The 17372-nt window shown below is 44.0% G+C and overlaps 1 protein-coding gene across 1 annotated transcript in view; it reads left to right on the forward strand.

Annotated features, from left to right (window-relative positions):
- Window positions 1–17372, forward strand: part of CFAP20DC (CFAP20 domain containing) — a 1731599-nt gene that overhangs the window by 504950 nt on the left and 1209277 nt on the right. Inside the window, exon 7 of the mRNA XM_069206541.1 lies at window positions 5425–5581. Within this exon, the coding sequence (XP_069062642.1) occupies window positions 5425–5581 (157 nt within the window). The remainder of the gene's footprint in view (window positions 1–5424; window positions 5582–17372) is intronic.

The raw sequence follows: 17372 nt of genomic DNA on the forward strand, positions 1-17372 counted from the left end.
TGAGCCTCAGCAGTAACTGACATTCATAGACATCAGGTAACACGGGCGGGGGTGGTGTGAAGATCAGCAGACTTCAGTTTTTTTCCACACCATTTTTGATTCTGCTCTCATAGGGTGGAATGTCCTAATAGTTTCATAGCACTATTCAGCGAACTTTTACAGCCATTAAAGTCCTGCTTCATTGTAATTTGCCCTTGACTCTGGTCAATAATGCTGAAGCTGACCTTTAATGGCCAGTGCATGATTCATATTCCAGTGTGCGGAAACTGGTCGAAGGTATTTGAAGTAGTGAGAGAGAGGGGGGTCACATTACAGCAAAAGTGGCATATTACATGGCATAATGTGCATGCAGATAACATCAAGTTTATCAATGAGAATCATGAAACGGGGGAAGGGATTGGAGATTCTGTTGTTGGGTCGTTATGTTGGAGTTGTGATATATCAGGATCATGTATGCTGAATAAAATGTAATATGCTCTCTATTCGCCAGAATCACAGAGGTTTGAACTTAGGTGCAATATATATGGGTATTTACGAGTTTGGACTCACATGTGGTATTCACAAAATGTAAAATTAAGCTTGTAAAGAAATGGGTCCACACGTAATATTACAGCAGTATATTGTAAATTAGTGTGGAAGCATATCCGCTCACGGGTGGGTTGAGGCATTCCGGGGTCTGAATGTTTGCTTAACCCCTTGAGTGCTCAGGATGTAACCGTTATGTCCTCGTTTGTACCGCTCGGGTGCCGAGAACGTAACCGTTATGCCCTGCTATGGGCCCACAGGGGGAGCGCTAGACCCCCGCCCTCCAAGTGACTTCTGATGACCTCATCAGAGGCTGTCCCTCTCTTCCGATCACGTGGTGGGGACGGGAGAGGCATCAAAGGAAAGGAAAGGCCTTTCCTTTCCTTCGATGTCTCTCTGAGCATTTCTGCTGCCCGATCGTGAAGCGATCGGGCAGCAGAAGCGCCCACTAGACACCAGGGAGTTTTTTTTTTTTTTTTTTTTTTTATTGTCATGAGCGGAGCGACCCCTTGGGCAAGAGTTGTCTTCCAAAGTATTTAAAGCCCTTTCTGCCCCCTCCTCTGGGGCAGATCGGCCTATTCTAATTAGGCCGATGTGCCCCCGGGGGGGGGGCAGAAACCTCTAGACACCAGGGATCATTTTTGTTTGTTTGTTTGTTTTAAAAAAAACTTTTTTACATGTGGGGAACGACCCCTTAGGCAAGGGTCGTTCCCATAGGGGGAAAATTTAGTTTAGACCATTTCTGCCCCGGCAGATCAGCCTATTTTTATTAGGCCTATCTGCCCCCAAGGGTGGCAGAAACCACTAGACACCAGGGATTTTATTTTTTAGGTCAGTTTCACATAAGGGGAGCGACCCCCTTGGGCAAGGGTCGCTTCCCGGGGGAGGGGTTTATTTTAGGTTGTTTCTGCCCCCCTTTGGTGCAGATCGGCCTATCTTAATTGGGCCAATCTGCCCCCAAGAACCCACTAGGGACCCATATTTTTTATTTTATTTTTACAGATGGGGAGAGACCCCTTAGTCCAGGGTTGCTCCCTTGGGGCAATTTTATTTTAGTCCATTTCTACCCCTCATGGGGGCATATCGGCCCATTTTTATTAGGCCAATCTGCCTCCAAGAGAGGCAGAAACCACTAAACACCAGGGATTTTTATTTATTTGTGTCAATTTCACGCAAGGGGAGCGACTTCTTAGACAAGGGTCTTTTCCCTGGGGGCAAATTTTTTTGAGGCCATTTCTGCCCCCCCCCCTCCCCCAGGGGGAAGATCAGCCTATTTTTATCAAGCCGATCTGCCTCCAAGGAGGGCAGAAACTACTAGGCACCAGGGATTTTTTTTGTGCCAATTTCACACAAGGGAAGCGACCCCTTAGGCAAGGGTCGCACCCCTAGGGGGCACATTTATTTTAGGCAATTTCTGACCCCCTTGTGAGCAGATCATCCTATTTCTATCAGGCCGATCTGCCCCCTGGGAGGGAGGGCAGAAACCACTTAGGCACCAGGAATTGGTGTGTGTGTTGTTTTGTTTGGGGGGGCAGCCCCTTGAGCAACGGTCGGTCCGCATGGGGGCACATTACTGTTGGTGGGCAGATTAGCCTATTTTTGAAAGGCCCATCTACCTCCAAGGGGGGGGGGGGCAGAAAACCCACCAGAGCCCAGGGAAGATTTTTTTTTTTTTAAAAGAGGGTGGCGGTAGGGTCATACCGCCACCCCAAATAAATGGGGACAAAGTTGTTCAGCCTACCGGTGGGCCGATGGAGCAATTACCCTGATCCACTCCCGGGGGGAGTAGGGGGCAGAAAGCCTTCTAGATGGCAGGGAATTAAAAAAAAGAATATAGTGGGGTGGTGGCTACCAATTAGTAGAGGCAACTGAAGGGGGTAACAGTCTTTCAGCTCTCCCCCCGCACACTAAAACATCTTATCCCACGGCAAGCAAGAGGACATTTGATTATTTTGGGTTTTGGTTTTACATTTGGGCCATGAGAGCTTGTTTAACTCTCAAAATTGTCCTACTTGGAATGGTGAGGGCTGCACTTTTTGGACTTTGGGACGCTGCCACATAGCAAAATCTACAAGACCTAGGCACATCTGAAAACAAAACATCTGGTTGAGTCCAAGGTGGTGTGTTTCATGTGCACCCCACACCATTTTCTTACCCACAATGCCCTGTAAACTTCCAACTTTGCTGGAAATCACACATTTTTCCCCACATTTTTGGGCTGGAACCTTCCGGAATCTGCAGGAATCCACAAAATTCCTACCACCAAGCGCTGTTACATCTATACTGATAAAAGTTCTGCCCCACTTGTCAGCCTAAAAACTTTTTTTTTTCCAAACTGCCCTTTTGGACCCTCTTTGGTTCCCACTCAATTTCAACATGTTTTTGGCTCTTCCCTGTCACAGGCACTTGGCCCACCCACACAAGTGAGGTATCATTTTTACTGGGAGGCCGAGGGTAATGTTGGGTGGTAGGACATTTATCCCAGTGCGCTGATCCCACACAGTAATTTGGGAAAAATATGTTTTTTTAGCTAAATGTGAGGTTTGCTGAGGATTCTGGGTAAGAAAACACTGGGGGATCCACATCAGTCACACCTCCCTGGACTCTCTTGGGTGTGTAGTTTTCAGAAATGTTTGGGTTTGGTAGGTTTTCCTGTATGGCTGCTGAGCCCAGGACCAAAAATGCAGGTGCCCCCGGCAAAAACAGATAGTTCTGTATTTGATCAGTTTGATGTGTCCACATAGTGTTTTGGGGCTTTTCCTTTCGTGGGCACTAGGCCTATCCACACAAATGAGGTACCATTTTTATCTGGAGACTTGGGGGAATGCTGGGTGGAAGGAGTTTGTGGCTCCTCTTAGATTCCAAAACTTTCTGTCACCAAAATGTGAGGAAAAGGTGGGGTTTTTTTTGGACAAATTTTAAGGTTTGCAAAGAATTCTGGGTAACAGAACCTGGTGAGAGCCCCACAAGTCACCCCATCTTGGATTCCCCTAGGTGTCTAGTTTTCAAAAATGCACAGGCTTGGTAGGTTTCCCTAGGTGCCGGCTAAGGTAGAGGCCAAAATCCACAGCTAGGCACTTTGCAAAAAACACGTCTGATTTCAATGTAAAAATGTGATTTGTCCATGTTGTGTTTCCTGTCGTGGGCACTAGGCTTACCCACACAAATGAGGTACCATTTCTATCGAGAGACTTGGGGGAACACAGAATAGAAGAACAACTGTTATTGCCCCTTGTCTTTCTCCACAGTTTTTTCTTCCAAATGTAAGACAGTGTGTAAAAAAGCTGTCTATTTGAGAAAAGCCCTGTAATTCGCATGCTAGTATGGGGACCCCGGTATTCAGAGATGTGCAAATAACCACTGCTTCTCAACACCTTAGTTTATGCCCATTTTGGAAATACAAAGGTTTCCTTGATACCTATTTTTCACTCTTTATATTTCACCAAATGAATTGCTGTATACCCGGTATACAATGAAAACCCATTGCAAGGCTCAGCTCATTTATTGGCTCTGGGTACCTAGAGTTCTTGATGAACCTACAAGCCCCACAACCAGAAGAGTCCAGCGGACGTAATGATATACAGAGTAAAACGTGGAGAAAAATTGTTGTTTTTTTCACCTCAATGTCAATGTTTTTTATTTCAGCTGTTATTTTCTGTAGGAAAACCTTGTAGGATCTACACAAATGACCCCTTGCTGGATTCAGAATTATGTCTACTTTTCATAGATGTTTAGCTTTCCCGGATCCAACATTGGTTTTACACCCATTTCTGTCACTAACTGGAAGGAGGCTAAAAGCACAAAAATAGTAAAAATGGGTTATGTCCCAGTAAAATGCGAAAATTGTGTTAAAAAAATGTGGTTTTATGATTCAAGTCTGCCTGTTCCTGGAAGCTGGGACAATGGTGATTTTAGCACCACAAACCCTTTGTTGTTGACTTTTTCAGGGAAAAACCCACAAGCCTTCTGCAGCCCTTTTTTCCCATTTCTTTTTCAAAAAACAACATTTCAGCTGTATTTTGGCTAATTTCTTGGTCTCCTTCAGGGAAACCCACAAACTCAGGGTACCTCTAGAATCCCTAGGATGTTGGAAAAAAGGACACAAATTTGGCGTGGGTAGCTTAGGTGGCTAAACAGTTATGAGGGTCTTAGCGCGAACTGCCCCAAATAACCAAAAAAAGGACTGGCACCTGAGTGGGGAAAAAGCCTGGCAGGGAAGGGGTTAAGTAGGTGAACACCCGAAAACTTAAGTTTATGCTAGTTGCAAAATTGGTTGAGTCACATATTCACCCTGGCTATAGTAGGAAATTAACTTAAGTCAAGGGCCAGAATAAGTCACTTACAAGTGTGGTTGTTGTGAGGGAATACACATAAATTGACAGGAATATGGCAGAAACAATTTCTCTGTGTGGGCGAATATTTTCTGTATGGAGGGAAAAATTGCAAGCACACTTTAGCAATGAGTTTTTTCTTGCTTAAATGCACACTGTTGCATTTAAAATGGAAAACTAGATACACATGAGTACTTCCGGAAAGCTGTAATAGTCACAGCTTCCACAGAGTACTCTGTGTATTCTCCGTGAACTACAAACGGAATCTTAAATGTTCCTTATTGCCATTTTCAACCTATGGCTATAAATGTATTTTTTTTGTTTTTTGAGTTTTTACAGAATTAGGCCTTTGGTTTGAGGTATTATTCCTAAACGGGAAATTTATGACAAATATCGAGATTACAATAGCTACAGAGATTACTAAAATATCTAAAGTCGAGGTAGAACACTTGATATGTCATTTTCACGGCTGATGAATTATGTTTATAGATGGGTATCACTTCATTGATTATTGCGACAAAGGATAATTAAATACGTTCTTTTTTTCTTTCCTTTTGTATTTTTTCAGTGGTGTAACTTATGCATTGACCTGGTCTCGTTTACCTGTGGAGTATTTAAAGGAGCTGTTTTCCAATCATTGGATGGAATAATAGTGTCTGCTAACTGTAAACTGAGGAAGATCTTCACCATGAAATTGAAGCCCCAGGATACTTCAGAAGAAGATGGTTTGTCCTATCTAATGTGCTACACATTTAATCAATTGTTTTGGTTAACTATCTAGTATTTAATAGAGGATTAACTCATTTTTGAAGCTAATAGCCTGATGTAGAAAGCCTTTGGTAGTAAATATAAAACCCTTCAATTTGCAAAATCCCACCGTTCGCAACTGCAAAGGGGCTTTTTTTAAATGTTCAAAAGCCTCTTTACGAGTAGAAAACGTTTGTCAGCCTCATAAAAAGGGCTTTTGCAACCCTTTTCAAATTTACGAGTTGCATAGGTATGTGTCAATGGTTTGTGACCACATTTATGGTCGCAACCCATTGTACAGTTACCGACTACAAGCTTGAATGGTAAATGATTTGCAAAGGCGAAGATGTCCAGGTGGAATTGTGTCATTTGCCTTCGGGACAGAACAGTCCCCAGCTCACTTATGGATGTCTTCCCAAATTAGAAACTTTTATGTTTAATTCAGTGTCTGTCCCTTTATTGGACCAATAATGTTTTAGCAAAATTTCTACCATTTGGCAGTGCAAATGGAAGGATGGAGGTTTGCTGTTCCTTTCAGGATTAGTGACAGCTGATTGTTCATCTATAGGTGTTTGGGTAGTGCCTGTAAGCTCGGTACCTCTCTGTTGTCATACATATGGCCTTGACTGCCTGTGTATTGTTGTCAACTTCATCAACGTTTCCCTAATCTCTCCTATTAATCGTTGACCACTCTCTGGGTTGTGTTGTTTTGTTAGTTATGTTGATTTGTGTGGCACACTAATCACCCAAGACAGGATCCAGGCACTTGAGCAAGGTGTGTAGATGTGTGGTCCCATAGTGCTTATACGACAAGCCAGACCTTCAAATTCTTGCGGAACTCAAGAAGTGAGGAAGACGCTGATGTGTAGAGGGAGGTAGTTCCATGTCTTGGGTGCAATGTAGAAGAATGAGCGACATTCAGTTTTGCTTTTACGGATGTTCGGAATGTGTGCGGGCGGGATTGAGGCAGAGAGTAGGTGTCTGCTGGGTTGGTGAAAGTGTATGCCGCTGCCTAAGTATTCTGGTCCTGTTTGTATGTGCATGAGAAGTTTGAATTGGCTCAGTTTGTGACATTGCAACTGCCTGGATATTCCCGCCGGGGTTTTCCCACTCACCGTTCTTCCCTCAAGCAGAAGACCTGCCCACTTCATGGACCTACATAATGAAGGCCGCAGCGGCCATGTGCAGTCGGCGGGCCACGTCTGCGTTTGGACTGTGCTATGCGCCATGCCGCCTGCACCTCCCTCCCCCAAAGATATTCCATTGCCGAGCTCTACATCATCCACCCCAAACGGTGCAGCAAACACTGCTACCACATTAGAACCTTTCACCTGCATCCACTGCCATTTCACTTTCCAAAGAGCACACACCAGCCCGCCAACCAGCCCCACCCAGAACACACCACCTGAACAAAAACACCAACTTATATGCGCCCTTCTCTACACACAGTAACTATGCAAGCCTTCCACCGAATTATGGTAGGTCATCTCCACCCTCGCACATGACATACTCTTCCTCCCCGGAGACATTGCTTCAGCGATCCCTGACGGGTGTAAAATCACTCACCAGGACCGCACCAACAGGCTAGGAGGATGAACAGCCATAATCCGCAAAGAGACCATATAGTGCACCACCACCAACACCATCACCCACATGGAGCATCTCAACTTCAAGCTCCACACAGATGACAAAACAACCATCAGAGGCATCCTTGCATACTGACCCCAAGCCCATGCTGTGGCTTCTGCAACACCATTACAGACTGCATTGTGCCGTTAGACTTAGACTCCATGTACTATATCTTCCTCAGTGACCTAAATTTCCACATCGATGACCCCAATGACAACAACACTGCACACCCTCTCAACAGTATAAGGAGCTTTGGATTGACCCAGATCGTTCACGACCCTACACACTGCAGGACACAGGCTGGACCCCATTTTCAACTCCAACAACCGCATCAAATACAGCCAAGTCACAGAACTCACATGCACCAATCACTTCATCGTGCATCTCCAGCGCCATCAGTGAAAGTGGAACAAAATCTCAGAGACCAGCGGGTGGATGCCCTCATTACCTCCATCCCCACTGCCGCCACCAACAGGAAGTGCAAAACATAACTGCCTGGATCATCAAACAATGGCAGCATCATCTCCGTCAAGAGCAACATTCAGAGAAAATCCTCTAAAAAGGCCAGCTGGTACACTCAAGAACTCAGAATGGTGAAACAAAACAGCAAACAGCTGGGGAGGAGATGGCGCACCTCCAACTGAGAAGAATTAGACACCCCTCAACCTCTACCACTGCCTGACAAGCTTGCCCACTTTTTTCACGACAGGCTTGCAACCATATACAGAAACTTCCAACCCCAACCCACACCTGCAGGCTTCCTTGACAGATACCCACCACTGAAGCCAACGCAAACCACACACTGACCACCTTGAACATCGTCTCCACCCAGAACATCACCTCCATCATGAAATCTGTCTGCTCAGGAGCTCCCACAGACTCATCTAAAAACTTAGAAACCAAAGGATCGGCCAGGAACTCACCACCCTGCTCGGCACCTCTATCACCACTGCAACATTTCCCGATGCCTGGAAACAGGCCAAAGTCAGACCATTACTTTACAAAAACCTTTGCTGACCCCAGTGAACCCAACAACTACTGTTCAATCTCCCACTTCCATTCCCACGAAGGTACTGGAAAAGATCATCGGTAAGCAACTCATGACGTACCTGGAGCAGAACCAGCTACTCTCAATCTCCTAATCTGGCTTCTTCAGCAATCACAGCATGGAACCTGCCCTGATCTCAGCTACCGATGATATCCGAACCCTTCTCAACTGAGGAAAAACAGCAGCTTTGATCCTCCTTGACCTCCTGGTAGTCTTCAACACTGTATCCCTTCACATGTTATTCGAAAGACTCCACCACATCAGCATCCAAGGGGACCCGCTCAGATGGATCACCTCCTTCCTCACTGGAAGAACCCCAAGGATCCACCTCCCACCTTTCACCTCCAAACCCAAGGAGATCACCTGCAGTGTCCCTCAGAGTTCCTCCATCTGCCCCACGCTCTTCAACACATATATGACCCCGCTGGCCAACAACATCAGTTCCCACTCTTTCAACATAATTTCCTATGCAGATGACACCCAACTAATCCTCTCACTCACCCACGCCTCCACTCCTAAAACAAACTTCCACAGATGCATGACTAGCGTTTCTGACTGGATGAAGAACAATTGCCTGCAGTTGAACCCAGACAAGACAGAAGTACTGATCTTTGATAACAGGAGCAACACATGGAAAGATTCCTGGTGGCCATCAGACCTAGGTCCTGCGCCCACTCCCTCCAACCGCTCCAGATACTTCGGAATCATCAATGACAACAAGCTCACCATGAAACCACAGATAAATGCCATCTCCTCTGTGCCTGCTTCCTCACTTTGCTCATACTACATAAGATCTTCAAGTGGCTACCCCTACACACGTGACACACCATGACAGAGGCCCAATCACCAGCTGACTGGACTACTGAAACAGCCCCTACGTATGAATCGCCGCACACATACAGAGACTTCAGGTAGTACAGAATGTTGCAGCCAGACTTCTCTTCAGCTTTCCCTGACGAACCCACATCACACCACACCTCAGACAACTCTACTGACTCTCCATACAGAAGAGATGCCAATTCAAGCTGCTGACCCATGATCACAAGGCTCTACACAGCCAAGGACCTGCGTACATTAACCACCACCTGAACGTCCACCAACCATCGAGAAGAGTACACTCTGCTTCCCTTTCCCTTGCCCATACTCCCCGCATCTACTGAAGCAGAAGTGGAGGAAGCTCCTTCTCTCGCATTGCAGTAAAAACCTGGAACAGCATCCCCATGCACCTCCAGACCATCACTTCACTTCTGGAATACCGAATGGCCCTCAAGACCTGGCTTTTCGAATACGCCTTTGGGACCTGCGAGAGCTTGGAAACCCTATTGGGCGATTAGCTGTGCTTTTTAAATCCTGATTTCTGATGTGCGGTGTGATGTGAGTGTGGCTTTAGAGGTCGCTTACAAGTCATTCAGCTGCATTTTGGATGGTCTTGAGTCTGTGTTGAAGTTGTTTGGAGATTCTGGCGTAGAGGGTATTGTCTTAGGGCAGCCTGCTGGTGATGAATACTTGAGTGATGGTCTGTCGTGTGTTCTGAGGTAAACATTTGAAGATCATTTGCAGCATGTGTAGGATGTGGAAGCAAGAGGTGCACACTGCTTTGACTTGAGCCATCATGTTGAACTTGTCATCTAACGTGATCCCTAGATTTTTTTGTGTGGTCTTTGGGTGTTGGTCCTCGCTCCGACACCCACCAGGTGGAATCCTGTGGTGAGTTCTTGTTGCCAAAGACCAGCACCTCCATATTGTTGGAACTAAGCTTCAGACTGTTGGTTTTCATCCAGCCTCCTACCATGGTCATGCAGTTAGTGAAGATGGTTCTCGTGGTGTTTGTCTTGTCCTTCAGGGATTTGGTGTGTTGAGTGTCATTTGCATAGGAGATGACCGTGATGTCTTGTGATTGGATGATGTTGGCAAGCAGTGTCCTATATATGTTAAAAAGATTGGGGTTGGGGGTGAGGTGTGTAAGTAGGCAAACTAGCCATCTTTGCCCTGAAATTGCTAAAGCTCCCAAATGTACTGTCTCTGGCATTTGTGGTAATCTCTTGTGAAACAAGGTCATGTGTTCAAAGTAAATTTGATGGTTCTTCAGTGAACCTATACAGCCCATAATGCCATAGAGGATCTATGATAGCATATGGTGTGAATAGCCCACCTGCTACCATATCTTGTAATTCAGTCCATGAATAAAATACTTTGTTGATTTGTAGTGAATCAGCTCTGACCACAAGAATTATTCCACCACCTAATTGTGGGAATCCCCATGCACTCAAATGGAAAGTAATGGCAGAGCTTACATGTTCTGGATATTCACTGTTTCAATTTCTACCTTCTCTGTTTCCCTTTCCATTGTTTCTAACCACTCGCATATCTCCTATGTAACTGTCAAGCACTTATTAAACCTCAGTCCATCAAGGAGGCACCTTTCCTAGTATTAAATTGATTATAAAATAGCAGCAGATATCTTCAGTCGGTTCATATTTGCAACTTATTTTTTGCGTTCCAAACTGTAGTGTCCAGGGTCTATGCTGGCCGCTATTACTTGTTACCTATAAATTATTGATATCAACCCCATAAACTTCCTAAGACCCAAAACCACACTGCAACATTTTCAGAGAAAAGGAAAACTGACAAGTGTCTCTCACCTTTTCCTGCTGAGTTATGCTTATGTAAGCAAGTTCTCGTCTTTCCATGATGAGTTATGATCACATAGGCAAGAGTGCTAGGAATCAGACAGAATCTTTCACAGAATATCTTATTTGCAAGTCGTGCAGTAGAGCCCCACTCTGATACCTTAAATATTTACATACACAGGTACTGTAAGTATATACTGTATGATTATTTAGCATGCATTATTCTTGACATATTGTATGAACAAGAAGGTTTGCACATGTTCTAAATACCTCAGCAAGTAATAAACGCAAAAGGGCACAGGCTACATATGTCCTAGTCATATTTCACACATTCCTTATTAATTAGTTGAATCCCTATCTAAGTTATTGTTGACTGTTTAACACCATTGCTATGTTAGTTTATTTGTGTAGGTATGTTGAGCCTTGAAAAGCTTTCTTGCATATCATATTGTGCCGTTATGCCTGAAGTTGGAACTCTGTATTTCAGCATTCCTCCAGCAACTTGTTCTTGTGCCTAACCCCACCTCAGACGGTCCTTGTTCCTAAGCCCACTCCAAACACTGATATTATATATATATTTCTTATGCATGGTGCTGAGTCATGAAGTTTGCCGCAAGTTCCCGAGCCCTATTGCAGAATCTACAAACCCTTTGAAAAAAAAAAGGCTTGGCCAAATGGGGTTGGCTTCCTGCAGTGTGTTGGGTGCAGGACCCAGCCATAAGACAGGCACAGGCTCTCTAATCAACATCTACTGCACAAAGCGGAACACCATCCACAGTGACGTTGACTGCATGTGGCCAACACTGATTGCATACTAATGAAGGCCAGGTGCAGTGGGAGTCGGCTGCTTGCAGTTGGTTGGCCACCCACTGTTCTTGGCGAGTTCAAGGTAGGGATCTGGTTGAATGCCATGTACAGCAGGAGTTAGCTGACTACAGAATTGGGCTCAGGAAACTGTTTGCTGTGGTATATGATCAAAAACTTACAAAGATTAAATGGAAGAAACTGAAAAAAGTGGCCTGTGTATGGTGTAGCTTTAGTTATAAGACCTACACATTGGTTAAATAAAAAGCCTTAAAAATCCCTGAAAAGATGCACAGACAATGAACCAGAACTCAAACCCAACAAAAGGTCTAGCACAGGCCATTGAAGCTTCCTGTGAAATCATGGGCCTTAAGTAAGGCCAGGTCCACACGTCCCTCCCAACCACCCGAAGCCCCCCCCCCCCCAAAAAAAAGAAAAACAGAGTCTGTCGGAATTGGGTTGGCTGCTGCATGCAGTGGTTTAGGTGTAGGAAACTGTTGGATGTAGTATAAATAAAAAAGTCACTGAAAAAAACAAGGGATAGAAGGAAGTTATGGTTAGTTTTGGTTATGGCACCTAAACGTAGGTTGACAACCACACAATTGAATAGCAGTTGTAGTTGCTAATTAAAACCTAAAATAAAAAACTGCAATTCAATTAGCAGTCTATAACTTACACACCAGACATGAAAAATCTTGACTCGTATATCAAATGTGATACATTTGAAATACTTAAGGCCACACAATACGTATACCAGTAAGAAACAACCCTGAAAGTAATTAATTGAGAAAACATAGTCAAATCAATAAATAACACCACATTCATAGTCGTTTCTTTCGCAGTGTGAAGTGCAACATGACACTTCAGAATGCCAATTCTCGTAGCTTTAGTGACAAGAGAATTGTCATTTATTAAGGACAAGGAGGCTAGCATTATGCATTAACTTGATCCTCCGCAGCAGCACTTCAAAATTCCAAAACAAGAACATTGCATGACTTTAGAACATTCTGCCAATAGAACCCTACAAAAATCAATCTTTTCCCTATTTTGGCGCTGCTCTCTGTCATCCTGCTTGCAACTGTGCTTGAAGAATCCAGTGAGCCTCTTCAATTATCTGTATACAAAATAATACCAATTAGATTTCTCCCTAGTCCAAAATTAAAAGCACTCCAGGAAAACACAATTTTACAGTTTAAATATTATTACCATGAATTGCTCTAAACTCTAAATTCTTAAAATTATATACCCCCTTTCCTTCCTCCAATTTCTTCTTTATTAAAGTGGGAAGGGCAGCAGGGCTAATGGTAGCCTCCGTGCCTTTAATAAAATCATGATTCTCTTGTCACTGCAGCTATGAGAATTGACGTTTTATGGAAAAGCAAGAGACTAGCATTATGCATGTTCAAAGCCTCTAAAAGTCAAAACATGCTCAACAAGTTTAAAATAAAATCTCTTAAAAACTCCCCATTTGATCAGTCTGCTGCCTTCATCACCTCTCCCAACCTTCCTCCTGCTGAATAGACCTCAGAAGCCATAGCCTCTCTTACAGAATGAGATTTAAACCTGTATATCAACACAAGACTCTTTCATTGCCTCTTTCACCTATCTTGCATTAATACCAAGTGTAACAGTCTTGTGTGGTTTTACACATGAAATTAGTCTCTGATTCACACAAGCACTCCTGAACTCATGCATTATAGATTCATACTCTTTCAAACATTCTATTACATACCACTTAGGATACTCTTCCAATTTAGGAAAACAAATTGTTTCAGACATTGTCTTTGTTCTCCTTCAAATTAAAAAAAAAACTCTTCACCTGGTTTATAAAATCTTCTTGAAACAACTAAAGCTTAAAAAGCTTATGCCCGTCTTAAAGAAATAAGGCATGTAAAGTCACCAATTCCCATGTCAATTCACCTTTTTGCCAAAAATATATTCATTGGCCATGATTAAAATTGTCTTTTAAACCAAATGGACATCCCAAATACTTTTATTATTTGATTTAGGAGGTCTCTTGAGATGAATCCCTTTTAAACATATCAAAAGGCTTTCCCCAAATGATAAAACATTGATTAAAGAATGACCTGCTGTCATAGCTGACTTGTGACAGTAGCAGTCCTATATGAAAATCCTTTTGTAAACAAATCTGCTAAGAAATTTGAAACCTCTACATCAGCTTCAATGAGATCCACATCGCTTTCCAAACACCGTCGTACCCAGCCATTTCATGCCCCCTATAGCGTTTCCTTGTTCCTGGCGCCCATGACTCATTAAGTAACTCTGAAGCTTCCCCCAAAAGATCTCCAAATCTTTCTGATCTCCTGATAACCTCCAAATTAGAAGGTTGAGCCTACTAAATTTCACCAAATGATGCTCCTCTTCTCCTGCACCTTCCTACATTCCCTGTCAAGAAGGAATTAAACAAGGTATCCCCACTGCCAATTCCATCACCGACAGGAACCAAATCTGAGACACCCAAAAATGTGTTACTAAAACTATGTGACACATCTGTCTTCTCACCTGAACCAGCACTCTCTGAATCATTGCAAAGGGTGGAAAGCGTACCCTTTCAAATTCAACCACTTCTCGGTAAAAGCATCCACTGCCATTGCACCCAGATCCAGTCACCAATTGTAATATCTCTCCTTCTGACAAGTCAGATGGGACGCAAAGAAGTACAACTCTATCAGTCCTCAATAAGCCTCTTTTTTTCTGGAATAAACCCTCCCTCAATTTCCAATCACTGCAATCTCTCAAATAGCAGGAATTCCAATCCCCTACCAAATTGTCTTTCCCTGGTAAATACTGAGCCTTCACTTGAATCTTGTGTTTCTGACACAAATTTCAAAACTCTTTAACAAGTTCAACATTTTCTTAGATCTGCTGCCCCCTGTCTGTTCATATATGGCACAGCTGTCACATTATCCATTTTTTTATTATATAGAATGCCCCTTGTAACTGATACTTGAAACTGCGAAGAGCAAACAGGCCTGGTGACATTTCTAATGAATTTATATACTTCCTCCTCTCTTTCCAATTCCATGTCCCTCCTGTTCCTAGTCCCATGTACATAGCTCCCCATCCAAGATTGCTTGCATCCGACTCCACCACAAAATCTGGTATCATCCCAAATATTGCTCAACCATTCCAAGCGTCCAAGTTCTCTAACCACCATTCAAATTCTAATATTACATCGTTCGTCATCTCTATTTTGCCTTCATACCATAAACCCTTCTCTTATCCAACTGTCTCTACAGATTGCATAGCTCTGTGTGATAGGGTTTCCATGGAGGTTATAGAGTTATTGAGGTCCTAGTACACACTCAGGCCAGTCAGGAAGGTGGTAACTGTAAGTAGCCTAATTATTATGTTAGTTTCAAAGGGTCTCTGGTAAAGCCATGTCCCTCCAGAGACGTGGCAGGCCTCTTCGCTCCCCCTGGGGACTCTCCTTCCGTCGTGGCATTCTCCCTCCACTCTTCAAGTTGGCTACGCAGTCCCTTCGGTCAGTGGAAGACCCCCCCTTATGGTCCGGCTGCTTCCTGACACCTCTTTCACTGTGCCGAGTCAGTTCCTCCTCACCCGGCCTGGCGTCCTTCTTTTCTTCTCTCCCCTCTTCTGGTTCCCCCTTGCCTCCCCAGACGTCGGTACGCTTCCCTATGCATACCGACATAATTCTAGCAACCGTCCCCCTGGGACACTGGTCCAACGATTCGGGGCTCTCCAGTCCGTTTCCTTCTGACACAGGAGTTGCCTTCCCATTACATTCTCTCTGTCCTGTGAGTGGCTGATACAGCCATGTACTCATGGGACACCTTGAGAGGAAATCTGCCTTGCTCTGTGCGGTACCAGGGGCATGATGTATCTGAAATCCAAAAGGTTGGAGGGACAAAAACCATCTTAATACCTGCGGATTGGTATCCTTATGGCGAGCTAACCAGGTCAGTGGGGCTTGATCCATAAGCAACGTGAAGGGGCTTCCAAGCAGATAATACTGCAGGGCTTTGATGGCCACTTTATGGCCAGGCATTCTTTTTCCAGGGTTGAATAGTGTTTCTTCCGTGGTAGTAGTTTTTTACTGATGTACACTATGGTGTGTAGTCGCCCTTCTTAATTGTCCTGTGAGAGGACGGCACCTAACCCTTGATCCAAGGTATCAGTCTGTAGTAAGAATGGTTTAGCAAAGTTGGGACACCTCAAAACGGGATGGAAGACCAACATCTCTTTCAGTCTCTGATACCTGTTGTATTGAAGGTATGTCAGTTCGGTTATCTTGTTTGATCAGGTTTTTGCAAGCAGGTCTGTTAGAGGAGCTGCATGTGTGAAATAATGTGGAATAACCCGTCTATAGTATCTCACCATTCCTAAAAGGGAAGGTACATCGTGTTTTGTTTTGGTAGGTGGTATCTTTCTGATGACCTCAGTTTTATGCAATTGGGGTCGTATATGGCCCTTTTCTATAACATACCCTAGATAGTTAATAGCACTCCAGGCAATGTTACATTTTTCTGGGTTAGCTGTCAGCCCAGCCTCCTTTAGGGATTGTAGAATCGCTGACAGCTGCTCTAGGTGGCGTTACAATGTACGACTGTAGATGACAATGTCATTGAGGTAGGCCGCTGCTTATTTCCGATAGGGTGCATGAGGTGCTGAAAGGTTTCTGGGGCCCTGTGTAACCCAAAAGGCAATACAGTGAAGTGATAAAGTCCCAAAGGGGTAGAAAATGCTGTTTTCTTTGTCTGAGGGATTTAGGGGGATCTGCCAATAATTCTTTGTGAGGTCTAAGGTAGAGAGATATTATGCTTGGCCTAATTGTTCAATTAGCTCATCCACCCAGGGAATTCAATAGGTGTCAAAACTGGATGCAGCATTTAGCTGACGAAGAACCAAATAGACCCGTTTGGTTTTGGCACTATGATTACCGGAGAACACCAGGTACTATTTGACGGTTCTATTATGCCTGCCTTCAACATATCCTGCACCTCTTTTTCTACCTCCTGTCTCCTGGCGTCTGGCATACGATATGGTTTCTGGGGAATTATTTTCCCTTCCTCCGTTTTTATGTTACGTTGGATTAATGAAGTTCTTTCTGGGGTCTTTGAGAAGACTCCCTCGTGTTCTGTGATAAGACTTATTGCCTGGGTTCTATGTTTCTCTGACAGATCAGGGCCTACTTGGAGTAGGATGTCTTCCCTTCAGCAGGGTGGGGAAGCAGAGGTATTTGTATGGGCTTGGTCTTATTTATGAGGAGAACTGAGCTATCTATAGTTGGTAGGGCTTCTCCTTCTTCCCAGGCTTTAAGGAGGTTAATATGGTAGATCTGTTTTTTTCCTGGGGGTGTGTGCAATTTCGATCCTATAAGTAACTGGTGTAACCTTTCTTACAATTCTGTATGGGCACTGCCACTTGGCTATCAGCTCGTTTTCTGAGGTTGACAACAGAATCAAGACCTTACTACCTATGGGTAAGTTTCGTAGTCTTTTCCCTATGTTATACTGTTTTTTTTGTTTCTCCTGGGTTTCTTCTAGGTGTACCTTCACATCCTCCCATACAGAGTGTAGATTTTCTTTCAATTGTTGGGTATACTCTAGTATATCTCGTCCTTCTTCTTAGGTTTCCTCCCATTGTTCTGCTGCCATATCTAGGAGGGTCTGCCGC

This window comes from Pleurodeles waltl, chromosome 9 (assembly GCF_031143425.1).
Source record: "Pleurodeles waltl isolate 20211129_DDA chromosome 9, aPleWal1.hap1.20221129, whole genome shotgun sequence".
NCBI lineage: Eukaryota > Metazoa > Chordata > Amphibia > Caudata > Salamandridae > Pleurodeles > Pleurodeles waltl.